This window comes from Harmonia axyridis, chromosome 7 (assembly GCF_914767665.1).
Source record: "Harmonia axyridis chromosome 7, icHarAxyr1.1, whole genome shotgun sequence".
NCBI classification, from domain to species: domain Eukaryota; kingdom Metazoa; phylum Arthropoda; class Insecta; order Coleoptera; family Coccinellidae; genus Harmonia; species Harmonia axyridis.
In genome coordinates this window covers 3,563,680-3,584,376 of record NC_059507.1, presented here as the reverse complement: position 1 = coordinate 3,584,376, position 20,697 = coordinate 3,563,680, and the positions used below count along the sequence as shown (strand labels likewise).

General features: G+C 33.1%; 3 protein-coding genes across 3 annotated transcripts in view; 2 read left to right on the top strand and 1 right to left on the bottom strand.

Moving 5' to 3' along the window:
- LOC123684290 (ATP-binding cassette sub-family G member 1-like) overlaps nt 1-11,528 on the top strand; it is a 31,637-nt gene extending 20,109 nt beyond the window's left edge. Inside the window, exons 2-10 of the mRNA XM_045623486.1 lie at nt 2,137-2,254; nt 2,671-2,860; nt 4,799-4,944; nt 5,104-5,227; nt 6,452-6,566; nt 7,799-8,212; nt 10,098-10,198; nt 10,264-10,419; nt 10,983-11,528. Of these exons, the coding sequence (XP_045479442.1) occupies nt 2,137-2,254; nt 2,671-2,860; nt 4,799-4,944; nt 5,104-5,227; nt 6,452-6,566; nt 7,799-8,212; nt 10,098-10,198; nt 10,264-10,419; nt 10,983-11,381 (1,763 nt within the window). The 3' untranslated portion in view covers nt 11,382-11,528. The remainder of the gene's footprint in view (nt 1-2,136; nt 2,255-2,670; nt 2,861-4,798; nt 4,945-5,103; nt 5,228-6,451; nt 6,567-7,798; nt 8,213-10,097; nt 10,199-10,263; nt 10,420-10,982) is intronic.
- Nucleotides 11,529-12,375: 847 nt separating this feature from the next.
- LOC123684480 (neurofilament heavy polypeptide-like) lies at nt 12,376-13,485 on the bottom strand. Its single transcript, XM_045623763.1, has one exon. The coding sequence runs from the start codon at nt 13,483-13,485 to the stop codon at nt 12,376-12,378; it is 1,110 nt and encodes a 369-aa protein (XP_045479719.1).
- A 1,911-nt stretch (nt 13,486-15,396) lies between these two features.
- Nucleotides 15,397-20,257, top strand: LOC123684364 (hyaluronan-mediated motility receptor-like). The gene is made up of 5 exons (XM_045623594.1): nt 15,397-15,604; nt 15,689-15,837; nt 16,621-18,558; nt 18,706-18,918; nt 19,688-20,257. The coding sequence occupies exons 1-5, from the start codon at nt 15,559-15,561 to the stop codon at nt 19,871-19,873; spliced, it is 2,532 nt and encodes an 843-aa protein (XP_045479550.1). The 5' UTR covers nt 15,397-15,558; the 3' UTR covers nt 19,874-20,257.
- The last annotated feature ends 440 nt before the right edge of the window (nt 20,258-20,697 follow it).

Genomic DNA, 20,697 nt, shown 5'->3' with positions numbered 1-20,697 from the left:
GAAACATAAAATCTGACAAAATTACCAGTATTCTGAATTATTGCTTATATGCAAACAGTGTTATTCAATTTTTTTATTATATAACAAAACTCAGAATATTATGTCTATGTTTTATCATTATCTTGAATTTTAAAAATTGAAGGTTAGCCATATCCAAACACTGTCTTCTATGAGCTATATGAACGTCATATTATCCTCATCAGCGTATAATGAAAATATTCAATCGTCAATAACTTATTATCATTCTCAGAATATCCACAACCTTGATACATATAATAGCAATATAGTACATATGAATTAGGTCACTGTATTAGAGAATAGAAAAAATATTACTGACGGATAATCATACGATCCAGAATAACAAATGTCATGGAAATTTGATATTATTTCGAAGTATGTTTAACTGATGTTTGGAGGTATTTGTTGTAAAGATGGATTATCCTAAAAATTATTAAGAAGATTTTTTTAGTTCTATTTCGTCGCAGTGTCTGTAATTTTCAAATTTTGAGCCTGGATTGGTCGTAAACGATAAGGTTAACCTTGATGCGCTAGTTTTAAATTATATAGGGTGTTTTTTTTCGAGGTATAACTTTAAGTTGGCATAACTGTTCAAGATGATGACCGATTTAACAGCTGTCAAATGATTTATTCTCAGTTTGGTTTGGCAATTCATCATGAATAGACTCACGCCTGAACAACGCTTGTAAATAGTGCAATTTTATTTCGAAAACAATGGTTCTGTGCGGAATAAATATCGCGCACTACGTCCATTAGCGATGGAGCGCACTTCTGGTTGAATGGCTACGTCAACAAACAAAACTGCCGCATTTGGAGTGAAGCTAATCCTCAAGTGTATGTCGAAACACCGTTACATCCAGAAAAACTGACTGTTTGGTGCGCTTTATGGGTTGGTGGAATCATTGGTCCGTACTTCTTCAAAAACGATGATGGCCAGAACGTTACAGTTAATGGTGATCGGTACAGAGCCTTGATTACTAACTTTTTCATTCCTGAATTGAACAACCATGATGTCCAGGAGCTGTGGTTCCAACAATACGGCGCAACATGTCACACAGCTCGTGCCACAATCGATTTATTGAAAGACACGTTTGGTGATCGCATTTTGGACCTGTGAATTGGCCTCCAAGATCTTATGATTTAACACCGCTAGACTACTTTCTGTGGGGCTATGTAAAGTCATTGGTCTATGCGGATAAGCCATAAACCCTTGACCATTTGGAAGACAACATTCGCAGTGTTATTGCCGATATACGGCCACAAATGTTGGAAAAAGTCATCGAAAATTGGACGTCCAGATTGGACTACATCTGAGCCAGCCGTGGCGGTCATATGCCAGTAATCATATTTAAAATGTAATGCAACAAGATTATCTTGCGGATAAATAAAATTCATGTCAATCGAATAATCCATCGTTGTTTTATTGCAATTTAAAGTTCTATAGCTCTAAAAAAAACACCCTTTACAATCCAAATTGGTACCTACTTTTTGATTGAATCTATCTAGGTAATATCATAAGAATTACATGTCAATTAATTCTTTTAATGATTTCGCTAATGTAATGCTCTGCGTAGCTCAAAATTAAGATTGCACAAAAAAAAATTGTGACTCGCAAACCAGTAGAAAACAAATTAAAATTGATTTGGAGAAAAACTTCTATTTAAAGATGAAGGTGAGAAAGACCATTTCCTTTGTTTTTTGATCGCCATAGCTACCAGATAATTGTTGACTAATTATAGCAATTAGACGTTCTTTATGCTTTTCTACCGAGATTGCCGTTACATCAACGCTGAAATGTAATTGAATTTGAAATTGTATAGGTATAGGTACTTCGTCAACAAATTGATTACATATTACAAATTATATTGAATTTACATGATTTCCTGCATGTTCGAAATTTGTAAAAATCGAAATTCAATGACAATTTTTTTTCTATTTCCACTTTTTTATCATTCAAATAACAATTGTTTGACTGTAGAGTGGCTTGTTCACATTTTACATTTTGTAAAATGTGAACATTTGTTTTCGGAAGACTGAGTAAATTATACTCATTTTTGTTATTATTTTGTGGAATTTGAAATGTGTTTTTATTGTTTTAAATATTTTTTTTCTTTATAGGTTGGAGGAAGTTACTGAAAGGTGTAAATGGAATATTTAGATCAGGAGAATTGACTGCCATTTTGGGCCCTAGTGGGGCTGGAAAAAGCACTTTACTGAATATATTAGCAGGATATGTGTAAGTATAACATAATGGGTAATTAGGAAAATCAGGAGTACTTTTTCCGTCAAAGTTTAATACTTCAAAAGATCATTTAGTGAAAGACTAACTTGGATTGGAGCATTGATATAAAACTCTTATACGTTGATTCTTTCAAACAGGGGAATCCTGCAAGTGGCGACCCAAAATTACAAATAACAAGACGCCCTCTGGTGGATTAATATCGCCCTAAGAAAACAAGTATAGAAAAAAAGTAAATTGTTGACTGCAACTTGGGCGCTAGCTTTTTTTCTGATTTTCGTAATTTTATTTTATTAACTGATCTGAATTAGCAATTTCTGAATGGAATGGTTAATAATCTATAGCAGATTTTGGATGAAAATTTTCGGAATCAGTCCACACGCCTACGTTACAAAATATCAATTTCTTTGCAGATCAGCTGGGGTTAAAGGAACGATAAAAATGAATGACCGACCACGTGATATGAAGATCTTCAACAAACTGTCATCCTACATTATGCAGGATGATATCATTCAACCTAGGCTGTCAGTTAAAGAATCAATGTTAATAGCTGCTAATTTGAAGCTAGGACCACGCATTAGCCTAGAAGAAAAATTGTCAACTGTAAGTATTGCTCTTCTGTCTTACAATTGTTGCTTACCTATAATACAGGTGCTCCTAAATTGAAGGTATTCAAGGAAAATGAAAGAATCCTCAGATAATTTTAGGGAAAAAAGTCCCATGAACATGAGCCCGCAAACGTTTTGTTTTCGAGATACAGAGTGTTAAAGAGTTTGATTTTTTCGATTATTCAACTGAAAATTTAGTCTAGTACTAAATTTTTGGTTTTCTCAAGTTTTGTCGTATCTGCTACCGATTTGGAGAAAGAAATTTCGAACAATTCCATCGAAATCCTTAGGAAAATCCAAATTGTTCTAAAAACCTAGTTAGTAAACTGTAATGAATAAATTATTAGTTTTGATGCTTATTTTCCCAGTCTGTAGCAATGAGTCATAAAGATTCAATTAACTGGTATAATCATCACTCAAAAAGGGGGACTACAAGAAGCACAAATCGTTTGCAGGCTCATGTTTATAGGACTTTTTCATCTGAAAATGATCGAATTAATCTCTCATTTTCGTTTCTACCTCTAATTGAGGAACACTCTTTATATTTAAATGTCATGGCTAACAAACAGATGCTACTGAAGATTCAGGTTGTAGAGCTATCCCATTTAATTTGCCTGTATATATAAGGTGTGTGAATAAGTCTTTCCCGTTTTTTTTCAAATTTTGAGTCTTTATTGTGAAAAAATGGTTACAAATGAATTATTGAAAGTATTGGCCATCGCTAGCTACAACTTTTCCCCATCTTTCTGGCAACATACGAATCCCGTTGCGAAAAAATTCGACCGGTTTGGCCTCTATCCAGTCATCCACCCATTTTTTGGCTTCCTCGTAGGAATGGAAGTGCTGGTCAGCCAGGCCATGCGGCATCGATCTGAAGAGATGGTAATCAGACGGAGCAATGTCTGGACTATACGGCGGGTGGGGTAGGACTTCCCATTTGAGCGTTTCTAAGTATGTTTTCACCGGCTGTGTAACATGTGGGCGAGCATTGTCATGTTGCAAAATAACTTTGTCGTGCCTGTCGGAGTATCGTGGCCGTTTTTCTCGCAGTGCGCGGCTCAAACGCATCAATTGTCGTCGATAGACCTCGCCTGTGATCCTTTCATTCGGTTTCAGAAGCTCATAGTAAACCACACCTAGCTGGTCCCACCATATACAGAGCATGAGCTTGGCGCCATGAATATTTGGCTTGGCCGTCGATGATGATGCATGGCCGGGTAGTCCCTATGATTTTCTTCGCTTCTGATTATCGTAACGGATCCACTTTTCATCGCCAGTCACGATACGATGCAGAAAACCCTTTCTTTTATGTCGCTGAAGCAGCTGTTCGCAAGTGAAAAAACGCCGTTCGACGTCTCTTTCCTTGCTTTTGGATCATTCCCATGGCTTTCAAACGCTTGGAAATGGTTGTTCGATCAACTCCCAATGCTTCAGCAAGTTCTTCTTGCGTTTGACACGAATCTTCATCAAGCAAAGTCGCCAATTCTTGATCTTCAAAGATTTGCGGCCGCCCGGAACGCTCCTTGTCTTCCACGTCGAAATCGCCACTTTTGAAGCGTCGAAACCATCCGCGAACACTTGAATCATCGACACAACCTTCTCCATAAGCTTCCTGAAGCAACCGATGCGCCTCGGCAGCAGATTTCTTCAAATTGAACCAATAAAGTGAAACTTCCCGCAAATGACGTCGACTCGGCTCAAATTTCGACATTTTCACGATTTCAAAAATGTATGATGCGAAAAAATTTCAACTAATGTGTTAGTGTGGAATTGTTGACAGATGAATAAGCTTTGATTATGACATATGTAACCATTAAATACTCGCACAGTATTGGTGGCGCCATCTCTTACAAAAAACGGGAAAGACTTATTCACACACCTGATAATTTAAAAAAGATCGAATTGGTAAAAGCCAACATTATCTTGTTTTTAGGTAGAAGAAATATGCAAACTCTTAGGACTGGAAAGATGCTTAGAAACAAGAACCGAATACTTATCAGGGGGGCAAAAAAAGAGACTAGCAGTAGGCCTGGAACTAGTCAATAACCCACCCGTTATTTTTTTAGATGAGCCTACAACGTGAGTCAGTTTACGTTGAGTTTCTCAATGGCGATAAACATGTTGCAGCATTATGCAAACATTTCGACGCCATTGGAAATTTAATATGAATATCTAAATAAACATTTATTCATTTCAACCTCGTTTAATTTGCATTAAATATCGTATTTTGTTTTGCAGAGGTTTGGATAATTTCGCTATTAAAAAATGCATGGATTTGTTGTATGATATAAGCAAGGAAGGAAGAACAGTTATTTGCACAATACATCAACCGCCCACTTCGTTATTCCAATCATTTGATCAGGTAGGTAGTTAATTTTTTATTGCGGTGCACTTTGACACCTGATTTTGAGAGCATTGTGTACAGGGAGTCCCAAAGTCGATGCTCACTGAAAGCATCTCGAAAACTAAAGGGTGTTTTTTTTAGAGCTATAGAACTTAAAATTGCAATGAAACAACGATGGATTATTCGATTGACATGAATTTTATTTATCCGCAAGATAATCTTGTGGCATTACATTTTAAATATGATTTCTGGCATATGACCGCCACGGCTGGCTCGGATGTAGTCCAATCTGGACGTTCAATTTTCGATGACTTTTTCCAACATTTGTGGCCGTATATCGGCAATAACACGGCGAATGTTGTCTTCCAAATGGTCAAGGGTTTGTGGCTTATCCGCATAGACCAATGACTTTACATAGCCCCACAGAATGTAGTCTAGCGGTGTTGAATCACAAGATCTTGGAGGCCAATTCACAGGTCCGAAACGTGAAATTAGGCGGTCACCAAACTTGTCTTTCAATAAATCGATTGTGGCACGACCTGTGTGACATGTTGCGCCGTCTTGTTGGAACCACAGCTCCTGGACATCATGGTTGTTCAATTCAGGAATGAAAAAGTTAGTAATCATGGCTCTTTACCGATCACTATTGACTGTAACGTTCTGGCCATCATCGTTTTTGAAGAAGTACGGACCAATGATTACACCAGCCCATAAAGCGCACCAAACAGTCAGTTTTTCTGGATGTAACGGTGTTTCGACATACGTTTGAGGATTAGCTTTACCTACTCCAAATGCGGCAGTTTTGTTTGTTGACGTAGCCATTCAACCAGAAGTGCGCTTCATCGCTAAACAAAATAAAATGGACGTGGTGCGCGATACGTATTCCGCACAGAACCATTATTTTTGAAATAAAATTGCACTATTTGCAAGCATTGTTCAGGCGTGAATCTATTCATGATGAATTGCCAAACCAAACTGAGAATAAATCACTTGACAACTGTTAAATCGGTCGCCATCTTGAACAGTAATGCCAACTATTGATTTTATGATGCTCGTAACAGATCATAGAAATCAATTACCGTTTTAGAAATATAGAGGAGAGTTGGTGTTTTTTATTGGGACACCCTGTATTTTTCAACGCAGTTTTTCAGCGGCAGATTTGTCAAAAATTATCTCGTTGCCGGATTTGAAAGAATATCATTCATTTAATGAAAGGATTGTCTAAAAAATTTCTATTTTCAGGTTTATATTCTCGCCAATGGATGTTGTGTATATAATGGAAGTCCCAATGAATTAGTACCTTTCCTTTCAAGAGCACAGTTCAATTGTCCTCAGTCACATACTCCAGTTGAATATAGTGAGTAGAATTTAAATGAGTTTTGTGTTTCAATAGTATACCATATATAAGATAATAATAGGGACAGAAAAATTAATGTTAAAAAAAGAATCTTATTACTTTACTGTATCTCTAAGCTACTGATGCATTTAGGAAAATTTAATTTCTAATCTTGAAAAAAAGAGTGGTAACCTCTAACCTAAGAAGGTAGAGGTAACAGGCCAATTAAAAAGTCCCCGGTCTACCATAGTAAAACACATTTTTTTGCAAAATTCGATTTTATTATTCAACATAGTTGCCTTCGAGGGCGATACAGCGATTAAAGCGATCTCCCAAATTTTCGATACCATTTTTGTTGTACGATTTGTCTTTCGCTTCAAAATAGGCCTGAGTTTCGGCGATTATTCTTCATTGGCGCTAAATTTCTTTACAGCGAGCATTCTTTTGAGGTCTGAGAACAGGAAAAAGACGATGGGGGCCAGATCTGGCGAATACAGTGGATGCAAAAGCAATTCGAAGCCTAATTCATGCAGTTTTGCTATTATTTTCATTGATTTGTGACAAGGCGCATTGTCTTGATGAAACAGCCCTATATTTTTCTTCAAATGGGGCCGTTTTTTAACGATTTCTTCCTTTAAACCATCCAATAACGCTATATAATAATTGTTGTTAATGGTCTGACCCTTTTGGAGGCAATCAATGAATATAATACCTTGCGGATCCCATAATACTGATGCCATAACCTTGCCAGCTGACTGTTGTGTTTCTCCTCGTTTTGGATTCGGTTCATCGTGTGCAGTCCACTCAGCTGACTGTCGATTGGACTTCGGCGTGAAAGAATGGAGCCACATACATATATATGTCACATATCGACGCAAAAATTCAGCGTTATTGCAATTTCATGGCAATTTTAATTGCAATTGACTTCATAGAGACATAGAACTGCATCTGAAAATACACAAAAAGACTTAGTTATATCAAAACAACTAAACAGTTACACAAAAGATTCATGCAATGCACATTAGGTACCCTATAACTATATGTAGATACAAATATTAATTGATAAAGAAACTGAAAAATTATTCCATCGAAAATTAAAAAAAAAGTAGGTAACTTATACTTTTCATTTTCGATATATGTGGAAGTATTTTGCGTTAAGAGATGAAATAATAAGCCACAGTGGAGGTGGTACAATTTTCATTATTTCTGTTTTATAATGTCGATGTTTTCCTTCATCAACTCTTTTTTTCCAGTCATCGACTTAGTTCACGAAATGCCTGAAACAATAACAACATTGGCAACACACACGCAAAACGGAAAGGCCAACCTAAAACCAAAAGTTTCAGTGAATCCTGAAATGTACATGCACTCATGTGAAATATATCAAGATACCACACAGATGGGCTTGTCAGATATGAGTGTCGAATATCCAGCCTCCATATGGACCCAATTCGTGATTTTGCTTGGAAGAATGATCTTGCAGCTTTCCAGAAACAAATCAGTATTGTACATACAATTTTTCCATCATCTAGCATCTGCGTTACTGATCGGAGGAATCTTCTATGGAGTTGGAAACAATGCCTCTCAGATTGTTTCTACGTTCAAGTTACTTTTATGTGTCACCGTTTTTTTCATGTACACTTACGTTATGACGGCAACTGTTATATGTAAGTATAGAAACGTTAAACAATTTTAATTCAAATTATGGAAGTGTTTGTATTTGTGTAACAAATATTGGCGTCCCTATATTTCTACATCGTAAAAATAGATGTGTGAATAAAAATGATAAACAAATATAATAGACGATAGTTGAACGATAAAAAAATTGAATTGAAAAATCCTATGTATGAATAAGGTTATTAAAAATCAGTTTTTATGACAAAATCAATAGTATTGGTGTCTATAACTGTAAAACACATTTTTTCTTGAAAATTCTACTATTCTCGTCAACATAGTCACCTTCATAAGCAGGGTAATCCCGGATTGGATACACATACAAAGAGAAATGACAGATTCTTCGAACCATTTCAAGAAAAAAATTTCTATGAACATATACCCGCAAATGCTTAAGATATCGGGCATTGAAGTTTGATTTTTTTTTAAGTTTTTTCTCATAGTACCTTCCATTCACATATTTAACTTTAATTCGGTGTGGATATACCAATTTTAGGTTTTCATCATGTGATATGCTAATTTTTAATGCAAAATTTAAGGAAACTTCTGGAACAGTGCCGCTACTTTCTTCCAGAACTGTTTTTTGGTAGACCGCTGGTAGTTCAGAAAAATGAAAACAGAAATTTTGGTCCAGTACTACACTTTCTGGTTTTTTGAAGTTTCGTCTTCTCTGCTACCGATTTCAAGAAAAAAGGTTCAGACAATTCCCTAGTGATCCTCAGGAAAATCCAAATCATTATAAAGATCCAGTTAGTAAGCTGTGATGAATAAATTAATTATAAGTTTTGGTACTTATTTACCCAATCCATGGTGAAGATTAATAAAACAAAGATTCGTCAAACTGGTAAAATCATCACAAAAAAGTAGCTCTACAAGCAACACTCTGTATCTTGAAAACAAAGAGTTTGAGGACTTTATGAAAAAAAAATTTTTATTATCCAAGGAATTCTCATTTCTCTTTGTACCTCCAATTTAAGAACACCCTGTATGTACTCAAACTTTTTAATACTTTTTTTGAAGAAATATTGGTCTTTGCTATCAAAATAGGCTTCAGTCTCATCAATTGCTTCTTCATTAGAGTGTCAAACTTCTTTCAAATTTGTCTTGGTGGAAGAGAATTTGCATTTGAGGAAGTTTTTTCTCAATTTGTGTACTTAGTCGTTTCAATTACGTTATGTAATATCCATTTTTGATGGTTTTCATTTTGTCAAGATAGTTAATGAATAAAAAACGGATACCATAACCTTGCCAGCTGAAAATTGAGATTTTGATCGCTATCCAGCATTAACTGACTTTCTCATTTGAGTAGGTTCTTTACCTGAGCAAGACCTGGAGTATTCCTCCAGAGGGTTTTCCTATTGTCCATCTCCCATTGTTGGACCACAGCCTTTATTGGTATTTTCCGAACCCACAGAAGGGCTAAGTACCAATAGGTGTCAACCTCGATGCCCTTTTTGCAAGTTCATCGGCTTTTTCATTTTCTTCAATACCACAATTCCCCGGTACCCATAGTAGAGTTGCTTTATTGCCTCTGGCCAGTTGCTTTATGATATTACGGCACTCCCATATCAATAGAGACCCCTGGCTATATGATTCCAGGGATCTAAGCGTGGCCTGGCCGTCTCTAGTGATGTAAACACGCGCCCCCTTGAGGTTTCTTTCAAGACACTCTTGGGCTCAAGTATAGATAGCTAGTGTCTCGGTTTGCAAGATAGAAGACTCACTCCCAGGGATCTAGAGATCCTCTTCAGCCAACATTTATGTTGACCTAACTAAGTATAAACGATAATAGTTTTCAAAAGATATCAACTAACCTCTATAAAAAAAAAATTCACCGAGATGTATCAACACCTAACCCAATTTTTTTTTTTTTTACAGTTCCTCTAGAAGTGAAGTTGATGAAGAGGGAATACTTCAATAGATGGTACAGTCTGAAAGCCTACTACTTAGCGATTACAGTGTGTGGGTTACCAATGCTTGTAAGTTATCGACTGATTGGTCATTTAAAATTCGACTGATGATGGTTACTTTGATATTCTTGCAGATCGTCTTAGGATTGATGTTTTCCGTGATTGTATATGTTTTTACCGACCAACCCATGGAAATTGACAGATTCATTTTATTCGCTGTGATGGGTATAAGTGTAGGACTTTGTTCGCAAGGACTTGGATTTTCTATAGGAGCCATCTGTAATATTTTGGTAAGTCAAAAAAAAATTCAAATAATGCATCACTTTAAATGTTTCTATGCGCTTCAAGGCAGAAACACTCTTGTGACAAGTGTGTTTCTGCATTCAACATTATACTAGTATTCTGGTAATGGCTTGACGTCACTGATGACGTATGCGAGGAGCCAACTGTATCCACAAAACCGGGTAATTTCTAATGTTAACGTTGTCAACCCTTTGCTATGGTGCCGATGTACTTGTTGCATTATTTTAATCTCAATACGAATTGGTTTTTGTCGCATTGATTCGTCAACATCTTGTATAAGTTGAATCTCTTCATGACAACAGAAATATGGCTGGTTCAACTGAAAAAAGTTATTATAAAATTATTTTCTCTTATTTTGGAAACCTACTCTGAAACTTTGTGAGGTTTTCCGTTCGGGAGTTATCGTATTTACGGCCGGCCGTAAAGAAATATCGTTTGAGACTCTTCCCTGTCCCAAAGCCCTAAAAATACAGGGAAATTGGCTTTCAAAACTACAATATTACCAACACACATGGTGAATTATTTCAAGTAATTAATCTTTTTTCCACAGAATGGATCCGTTGTTGGACCTTTAACTCTTGCTCCTCTTCTCGCTCTTGCAATGTATGGAATGGGCTACAGGAATGCGATAGAACCTCACATGCAAATAGTGATAGCAATGTCCTATGTCAGATTGGCATTGGTGGGATTTTGTAATTCCGTTTTTGACAACAGGTCACCATTGGAATGTAATGATGAAATATACTGTCACTATAACAATCCCAGTGAACTGATGAGAGATATGGGTTTGACAGGCACTACTTACCTCACACAAGTATGTGGTGTCTTTGGTTTCATGATATTCTTCAGGGTATCTGCATATCTAGCTCTGAAGTACAGATTGTCGTCGGAATTTTCGACGAAAATAGCTTATTATGCTACCAAGATCATTCATTCGAAGGAGCATTGAGAGGATCAGTTGAGACACACAATTATTTTTAAATGTATTACTTATTTTTTTATATTTATTTGTCGAAGCATAGTATGCTACTGTGTTTTATTTAAACCATTGTGATACTTATGAACTTGTTGATATAATAAAGTACTCGTTTTTAAAGGTTGTTTTCAATTGATCGGCACGAATTCAAACTATGGTTTTAATATTTCCTCGTTGAATATCTCAAATCATTAAGAAAGCTGTTAATAATATGAAAAATATTTCGGATCATTTTGGTCTTCAACCCAAGCCAAAAGTTCATTATTGAAAGAAATACTCACACCAAAAACAAGAACTCGTTCTTAAAGTTTCTCGTATTGAAAATGGAACACCTTGTTTTGGAAATGCAGGAGTTAAGTAGATCTTAATCACTTCTAAGAATTCATACTTAAATTATTCTTAATAATATAGTGATAGGTACATTTTCATTATAAATTAACATACAACAGGGACAAAAAAGCAGGAAAGATGAATATTCATATGAATAATAATTTCTTTATTCTGAAAAATACAAGATAACAATACAATTACCCAAACAATTAGAAAAGGGGTAAAAACTAGAATAAAAGAAAATTTTATTGTTTCTGAAAATGTAATATTTTAATGAATTAGTAACATTTAAGAATCAGGTATATTTCTATCACAGACAAAACACTAGGTATTTTAATTAAAAAAATAAACATTGTTGGCTTCAGTTCCAAATGGAAAATGAAGTCAAAAATTCTGACACAGAATAATATTGAAAATATACAAGACTCTCACACTAAAAGAATTTTATTTACATTGTTGATTTAGTAACATCAGTGGATAAACTGATTACAAAATTTGGACAAAATCCAAATTCCTCTCAACATTTTTAATCAATATTATTTACATAACAACAATATTTAGATGTTATTTTCCGAATTCAATTTTCGGGATATAAATCCCACAATTTTCATTATTGGAATTGAAAAATTTTCATAACTTACGGAGTACGATTAAAAATCATGTTACCTTCTTCAATAATATTTGATAGATTGGTTACAGTCCTTTCATTTTCTTTCTTCTGATAATCAGAAATCTTTTGCAGTATTTCCATTTTCTTTCCAAAATCAGTTTCTTTATTCGACATCTTCAATAATTTTTGCTCCTGATCGTCTAGTCTCGTTTGCATAGGTCCTGATTCATTTTCTTTATTCCTGTTATCTTTTTTTGAATCTTCTTCACAATTTCCATTATTAGCAACAATCTGAGTTTTTGAATTTTTCTCACAACCTGGATATTGCACTGATTTAGTGTCTTGCCGAATGGATTTATATTTTTCAAAGATTTCATCCAACAATTGGTATTTTTTCTGGGAAGTATTGCTGTTTGAAATATTTTCATTTCGCAGTTCTTTCACAGGTTTAACATCTGTCTTTAATCCTTGTTGAGAAATGACAGCCTTCCTAGGCAGGTATGACGTATTAGGTTGTCTAAAACTTGAACTTCTTTGTTTCTTAGCTGTCAACAATTCTTTCTGATTGTCTTTCCTCTGCAGGTATGTGTTTTGTTGTTTAAAACTTGAACTTCTTTTCACTGCCAACATTTCCTTCTGATTTGGTTTCTCAATAGCTGGTTCTCTTGTTTTCACTTCTTGTTTGATGGGTTGGTTCTTTTTTGCTAGTTGATTCGTTTGTTTTTTAGGGGGTTCACTTTTTGAAATATTCCTAATAATTTTTTCTGATGTAGGTTGCTTCACTAGTTTAGACTCTTTGAGTTGATTTTTCTCTTTTTTCACAACATGTTGGAGAGGTGAATATTTTTTGAATATTTCTTCCGCTTGTTCCAGTCGTTTCATCAGAGATTCAAATGGTTTTTTTGATTTTTTTTCTGTGGAAGTATGTTGCACTTCTTTGGTGGGCTGGATTTTTTGTTTCATATTTTGACTCATGTTTCCAGTTTGTTGATCTTTCGATGTTTTCGCCAATGTAATTGTTTTTGGGGTTCCTTTCACTGGCAAAACAACTTTTTTTGGTTCATTGCTTCTCGAATTTTCAGTTGCACTAGTAATTCGTTTACTGAAGGAATTCCTCGTAACGATATTTCTCTGCATTTTTTCAGTTGGAATAATCACTGGATCTGAAGTTCCCAATTGTCTGAAATTAAAATTTATTGATTTATCAGTTAAGCAATGGGAAATTTGGAAAAAGGCAAACTTTTATTTTATATTTCATTTCAAATAAAATAGGAGTGAATTTAAATTTTTCATCAAGGTAGGTAGATATTATTTTGCATAATTTTTTAGACGAATAGCTTCAATTATTTGATACAAATATTGCGAATATTTAAAACTTAAAAAATCCTGGCATTTTTTTAGAAATGATACCTTAGGTTTACAATTGAAAATAAAATACTAAATAACTGTAGTTAAATATGTTAAAATAAAAAAAAATTACGTACTTACATTGATTCTGACAAAATAGAGTGGATGGCAGGACCTAGCGATAGCTTGCGCTCAATTTTAAACTAGTATCACGAAAGACTGAAATAAAAATAAATTTTTCGAAGCATTTATATGCTTTGTTATATGGTTCGAGAGAATCTTCATGTTAAAAATGCATCATTAGGTAGCTGCCTAATACACTGGCCATCAAATAAACACTTCCTCTTCTTAACTATTTACGATAGTGATTGGTTATTTATGAAGAATGGAAGTCCCGCTCAAAATTTTTGTTTGATTTATTTTTGCTATCACCGATATAGATGAGTATTAAATGACAAAAATGAGGAAAGATATGACGTGAAGTCAATGGCTTTTGCCATTTTTTTTTTGTTTATTCGTATTTGTAAATGCTGAAATTCTGTGGGATTCATAATAGACTGAAACAAAAAACTCTTTTGTGAAAAATATAAAACTTGAAATCGTCGATCTATTCCTCATTCTATTTTGTCTCGAATGTACCTAGAATTTATTCAACAATTATCTAAGGGCCGGCAATAAAAATTATCTCAGTTGTTATAAATGTTACTGTAATTTCTTTCAGTGATAATGAGAATATTAAATCTGATATCTTTCAATGACGTCACAAAATAAGTGCTCGCTCTAAGGAACAGATGCACCGCCTATGCCACTTTTTCTCTTGTTAGTACCTAGTGGCGTACCCAGACATAAGCCTTGGGTGGGGATAAAGAAAAAAAAGTGAAGAAGTTTGCTTACTCAAAATTACATAAAGAGTTAAGTTTGAATTAATATATCGCTACATTTGTTGCTTGAAAAATGGACAAAAAACGAGTTTCATGTATTGATAAAATACTGTTTTGTATTTGCGACCATAATACACATTGAAAAATATTCACACTTATTTAGTTACATCCTGTAGATGTACGAATTTTGCAATTCCTAAATATTACCATTACCACCTTAAGCTCAATATCTTGGTATTTAGTACGCCACTGGTTATTATCAAGACAAGCTCTCAGAAAATCATTATTCGTCATCTGAGATCAATTCTTATTAAATTATGAAGAGTAAACATTGCTGTAAAAGATACTTTTGAAAATCACCTACTCACAATGATAAGTTATCTTTTGAAAAAGTATTTGAACTTAATTTGGATATCTGCTAACTTTTAGCATAATTTTGAAGTTGAAGTTTTTTTTGGTAGTAATCTCTTAAACTTCTTGCGACCTTTACTAAGCAGAAATGGAGATATTAGTTACTCTTCCTCATAAACATAAAAAAAACTAAGATACAGTAACTTTGGTACTTCAAAGTACCTAATGTAATATCATTGTTAAAAGTTTAAACAATGGTGCGATAAAGTCAGATTTTTTCTCTGACAGCTATGAGTGTAATCTGAGCTTAACACTATTTTTATAGCATAGAACGGAATGAGTCATTTCTGACAGCTCTGAGTGTAATCCGGGATTAACATTACTTTTATTAATTGATCATAGAACAGGATAGTAGATCAATTGCGCAATAACGATCTGGCAACAGCGATAGTTTGATTGTTATCAAATTATCAACCGTTCGCAATGAATTCAAAAGAATGGTAAATGGCGGGTTTTCAGTGGTGTGACGGTTATTCAGTAAACAACTATTAGCTTCAATAATCATCAAAATTAATTAAAATACGTTAATCAAAAACCTTATTTCCATCCGTACTTGATCCAATATTTAATTATGTCTTTTCCAAGAGCTAAAATCAAGAGATTCAATGATATCCGAGGTTTGTAGGAATAACGTTTTTTTTGTTATTCGATTTTGCATTGTTTCCAAAGTTTCTTTTTCAATAAGCAATTTTTAATTTCAGTTGCTACTCCCTCACCAGCTGATTATAATGTTGATCTCAAACAAAAACATAAACTGGGAATTATTTCTCAACAAGGACGTTTTGCAGATAATAAAAGTCCTCCAATATCTGAGACTGGATCTACACAGAGCACCCCTTGTTTCAGAACGGTAAGATTTATTGATTTTTCTTGTTTATATTCCATATAAATTTTATTCGAATAATATAAATAATTTAGAATTTTTCCAAACACAAAACTTATAACATCTAGCTGAGGTTTGAATGTTATTAAATGATATCATTAGCATTATCTGTATTTATTCATCTTATCACCCTTTCTTCGCTCTAAAATTCTGTTTTCCAAAAATATTGAATTCTAATAAATAGAGCCCTGATGTGAGAATATCGTGGTAGATTCTTTTAATCATAATTAATTATCCAACTCTGTTGATTAATAGTTGATATAATTATTCTCAAATATCTACTTATTGAAACCTTCATATTTCAAATCAGTAAATTGCATAGCTATAAGACAATGAAAAATTGAATAAAGTAAGATAAGTGGAAATAAAAATTATTCAAATACATTTTTTGAAAAACCTATATATAACTCAACTGGTTCTACTAACTCGCTAAATCCCTAAGCCTCTATGAGAAAATAGTAAATCAGGATGAAAAACGGCTAAAATTAATCTTTTGTTCATAATTGGAAAAAGTAATAACATTGATTAGATAATTTTTGCACTAGATGTAAATTTGTTATTGAATGATTCCAAACTTATTTATACGATTATAGTTCTTGAAATATTCTTCATTATAACAGGAGTATCTATCTTTTCACATTCAGTGTAATTATTTAATTACACTGATTATTTATTAACTTCTAATATTCGGTGTATATATTTCTTCTTCCAAAACTCTTTCAATCTTTTATTTATCTTTATCAATTACAGCCAACAATATTAAAAAGGCGAAAAGATGCTTTGGGCTCAGCATCAAAACCTAACTTCCAAAATTTAAAATTATCAGACAAAGATCTTCTGCACGAAAAAACAGTTGAATGTAAAAATAAAGATACCTTCATCAAAGAATTGACTGAACAGTTGGAGGACTTGAAGAATAACATCTATAAAATTCAGTGTGAAAAAGACACTGTTTCAAAGGAGAAAGAGGAATTTGAAAATGAAATGTTAAAGTGGAGAGATTCTCATGATGCAGAAATAAATATCTTATTAAGAAAACATGAAACTGAAATTTTTGATCTTAATGAAACAATATCAAAAGTTGAATCTGATTTGGAGTTGTTGAAGAGCAAGAATGAAATATTGAATGAAGAAATGGTACAATTACAGAGCACCAAGCAGCAGGAAATAACTGAATATGAAAAAGAAATTAGTGCCAAAAATATAGTAATTAAACATATGCAGATGAATTTAGATCAAATGCGGGAAAACCGAAAACATCTAGAAGAAAAACATAAAAATGAAATAGAAGGAATGCGTGAAAAACATTTGGCAGAATTGCAGAGTATAGAGGTCAAAACGCTCAATAGTATTCATGAAATGCAAATGGCTCTCGATGAACAAAAACTGCAGAGTCAATTGAAGGTAAAAGAATTGGAAAATTCTTTTCACAACGAGATCAAAAGCTTAAAAGTGTCATCAAAAGAAGAAAAACAACAGATACTTGATCAAAATGCTCTTTGTATAGCACAGCTTGAAGAAAAAATGAGGGAAATAAAGATAATTTCTGAAATACAGGCTACAGAAAAATGTTCAGAACTTGAGAATTTTTGGAAATCGAAACTTGAAAGTAAGGAAAACGAGTCGAATGCAATTCTGAAGGAATGCCAAGCCATTAGTGAATACAGTATAATACAGAGTGAAATTGAAAAAAATGAATACAAGTCCAAATTTGAACAAACCACAAATAAATATAATATTCTTGAAAAGAAGTATGATGATGTTTATTTAAAGTACAAAAAACTTCAGTCTAGTTTTTCTGAAGCTCAGAATAAACTTTATCGTCTGATGAAAGAAATCAGAGAGAAAGAGGTAATAAAAAATCAATTGAACCAATTGCTTCTAGAGAAACAAACTTATGAAGCAGCCATTTCAAGAAGTCAGGATACTGTAAACATTCTCAAAAATAGACTGAAAGAATCATATCATGACGTTGAACAACTGAAAAAAGAAATATGTAATAACGAAGAAAAATTATTGGATTATGAATACAAATTCAACATGATGTCTGATGAATTAAAAGAAGCTCAGGTACTCAATGAAGCACTTGAAATCAACAATGAATCAAATTCAAAATTGGCACGTGAAGAAATAAATCAGATGAAGGAAGATCTCATAAGCAAACTAGAAAAGTTCAAGTTAATTGCAGAGAACAATAAAATAATTCAGAAGGAAGAGATGAGAATATTAATGGAAGAACGGGAAGAGCTCCTTCAGATGCTTGAACAACATCAAGTTCTCAATATTGGTTCTAAAGATTTGTTGATGAAAGCAGACAAAGAACTTGAAAGACTGACAACTGAAAACTTGGGACATTGCCAAAAAATCGAAACATTAGAATGTAAGAATAGTGATATAAATACCAAACTGAATGATTTGATGGATAAAGAAAGGAATTGGGCTTTAGAACGAAAAGAGTTAGATTTTAAAATAGATATTTTAAAAAATGAAATTAAAGAGATGAGAAAACGTGAAGAAGAATGGCAAAAGTCTTGTACTAAAGTAAAAGAACTGGAAAATCAATGTGAAATTTATAAGGAAACAATTTCTGAAAAAGATGCTAGAATAATTGAACTGGAAAATAAAGTTTTATCGGTAAACAACAGATTGAATGCACTAGAGGAAGTTAATAGAAAGAACTTGAAAAAGGTGAGTTCAAATGAATTTGAAACTTCAGTTGTATAATATGTATTAGTTTTGCACTTAAAATATTCTTGAATTGAAAGATTTTGCAGTAACAATTAGAATAGGAAAGGATTTGTATTATCTTTTTGAATATTTTTTTTATTGTTACAGATTCAAGAACAAAATGCTCTGATAGCTCCATTCAAAGAGCAATTAGAATCCTACGAATTGGAAATGAAGAATTTGAAAAGTGCCAAAGACCACATAGAAAACGAGGCCAAAGATTTGGGACAAAAATACGCCGAAATATTAGGACATCAGAATCACAAGCAAAAAATAAAATACATGGTGAATTTGAAATCGAAAAATGAAGAACTTTCAAAGGTAAAGACTAACAATCTCATGATGATATTGTTTCAAATTGCTATATATATGCTAAGTGTGTGGGTGGTCGTTGTTTTCTCTTTTTTTAATGTTGATTTCAAGGGGATATTTAGTCATATTTTTGCAAATAATAAACTTTTTGTCAATATATTCAGGAGATTCTCTAGAAAGAATGTCTTATCAAAATAGAACCATGTACGTATAAAATTATTGGACAAAGTGATATAATCATAAGCCAAAAATTTTGTTTTCAGATGTATTTTATATTTTAATAGTACTTATTTTCAATATTATTTACCCAAAATCTGTGTTAAACTTGAAAGTAATATATATTCTATAATTAATAGAAGTTAAAAATTTTTAGAGGTATACTTAATATTTCGTTAACTCATATTTTTCTGAAATACAAAAAATACTCTTGTTCTCACCTTCAAAATTGAAAAATAAAAATATTTTTGAGTTTATATTAATTGTTTCACTTGAAAATATTCCTTATTTTCTTTGTTGATTTACTAGATTGAAGGAAATTCAAATAATTTCGAAATTTTTGGAAGTAATACAAAATTCTGTCAAGACAGGTAATTTAAGGTCAAATCACTTAATATTCAAGCAATAACTTGAACAAAATGACCATGCAGTCGACGCCGCTAAGACAAAAAAAAATTAATAACTTGAACAATAGTGCTGATTTGATTCTTAGGGATTATAGAAAATTTGTTTTCCGTTATTATTTTCAGGAGTGAAGTTGAAGATATATTCTGTTTTTCAGACTAATGTTGATTTGGAATCTAAGCTTCGAATTCATGAGAAAAAACTGGAAAAGCTCAAAAAAGAAAACGCCGATCTCAAGAGGACTACTAAGAAAATAGCGTTATATGAGGACAAAGAGAATATAGGCAGCCCCAACAGATCTTTCAAATGTGACAGCCCAGGTCCACTAAAAAATCTCAACTAGAAAAAAAAGTAACCCCCTTCATTTTACCTCATTATTAGTTTTAAATTCGTGTGTTTTAAAGTTTTGTGGAACGAACTGTTTATGATATTTATTGAACTTTCATCTTTTATTTAATTTATTCATCTCTTCAATTCCAATATGTTGGAGAATTTGTGAGTACAAGCCAAAATTCTAACCCCTGTTATGTTTGCATTTCTTGTTGAAAATGATGTGTTCTCATTAAGTCTGACTAGTGTTACAAAAATATTATATTCAATGAATTGATTTGTAAAATTTGAAATTGATTATTTAAGTCTAATTTATAGTAAATATTGAACTTTTACATCATTTATAGTATTTATACTTTTAAAACCCTAATGAGAAAAATATAATTCTGAATGAAAAGGAGGTATTATTTATTACTTTTGACTGATCTGAAACGGAGTTGATAGCACATCAATTATGAGAGTTTTTGTTCAAAATTCCAAAATATTTGCCTGTAAGCCATCTATACACAATATTCCGAACCTAATCTATACCCAGCCTATCAAAAGTAGAATCCTGTAACGTAGACATCACTACCAAGCTTAGTTAGAGCTATTTCTCCTAGATGGAGCCATATAGGAGAATCCTAGAAAAACATATGGCGGATGCCAAATAATCAAGTGCATTCGCCAAAAAGCGTAAGATACATTTTACGAAAAGAGTTTTTGATCAGCTTTCAAAATTTGATATTAATGAGAATTCTTAATTCTGAACACCTATCAGCTAAAAGATGTTTCCTGAAAGAACTTAGAGCTACTATATCCTTTGTTTTGTGGGATTAAACGAAGAAAAAATTTGAG

What these genes read in the sequence shown, in the direction of transcription:
- LOC123684480 (XM_045623763.1), bottom strand. Translation starts at nt 13,485, where the DNA reads ATGCAGAGAAATATCGTTACGAGGAATTCCTTCAGTAAACGAATTACT.
- LOC123684364 (XM_045623594.1), top strand. Translation starts at nt 15,559, where the DNA reads ATGTCTTTTCCAAGAGCTAAAATCAAGAGATTCAATGATATCCGAG. An exon ending in GAGATTCAATGATATCCGAG is followed by an intron (nt 15,605 to 15,688) that starts GTTTGTAGGAAT and finishes TTTTAATTTCAG; the next exon opens with TTGCTACTCCCTCACCAGCT. An exon ending in AAAATGAAGAACTTTCAAAG is followed by an intron (nt 18,919 to 19,687) that starts GTAAAGACTAAC and finishes TCTGTTTTTCAG; the next exon opens with ACTAATGTTGATTTGGAATC.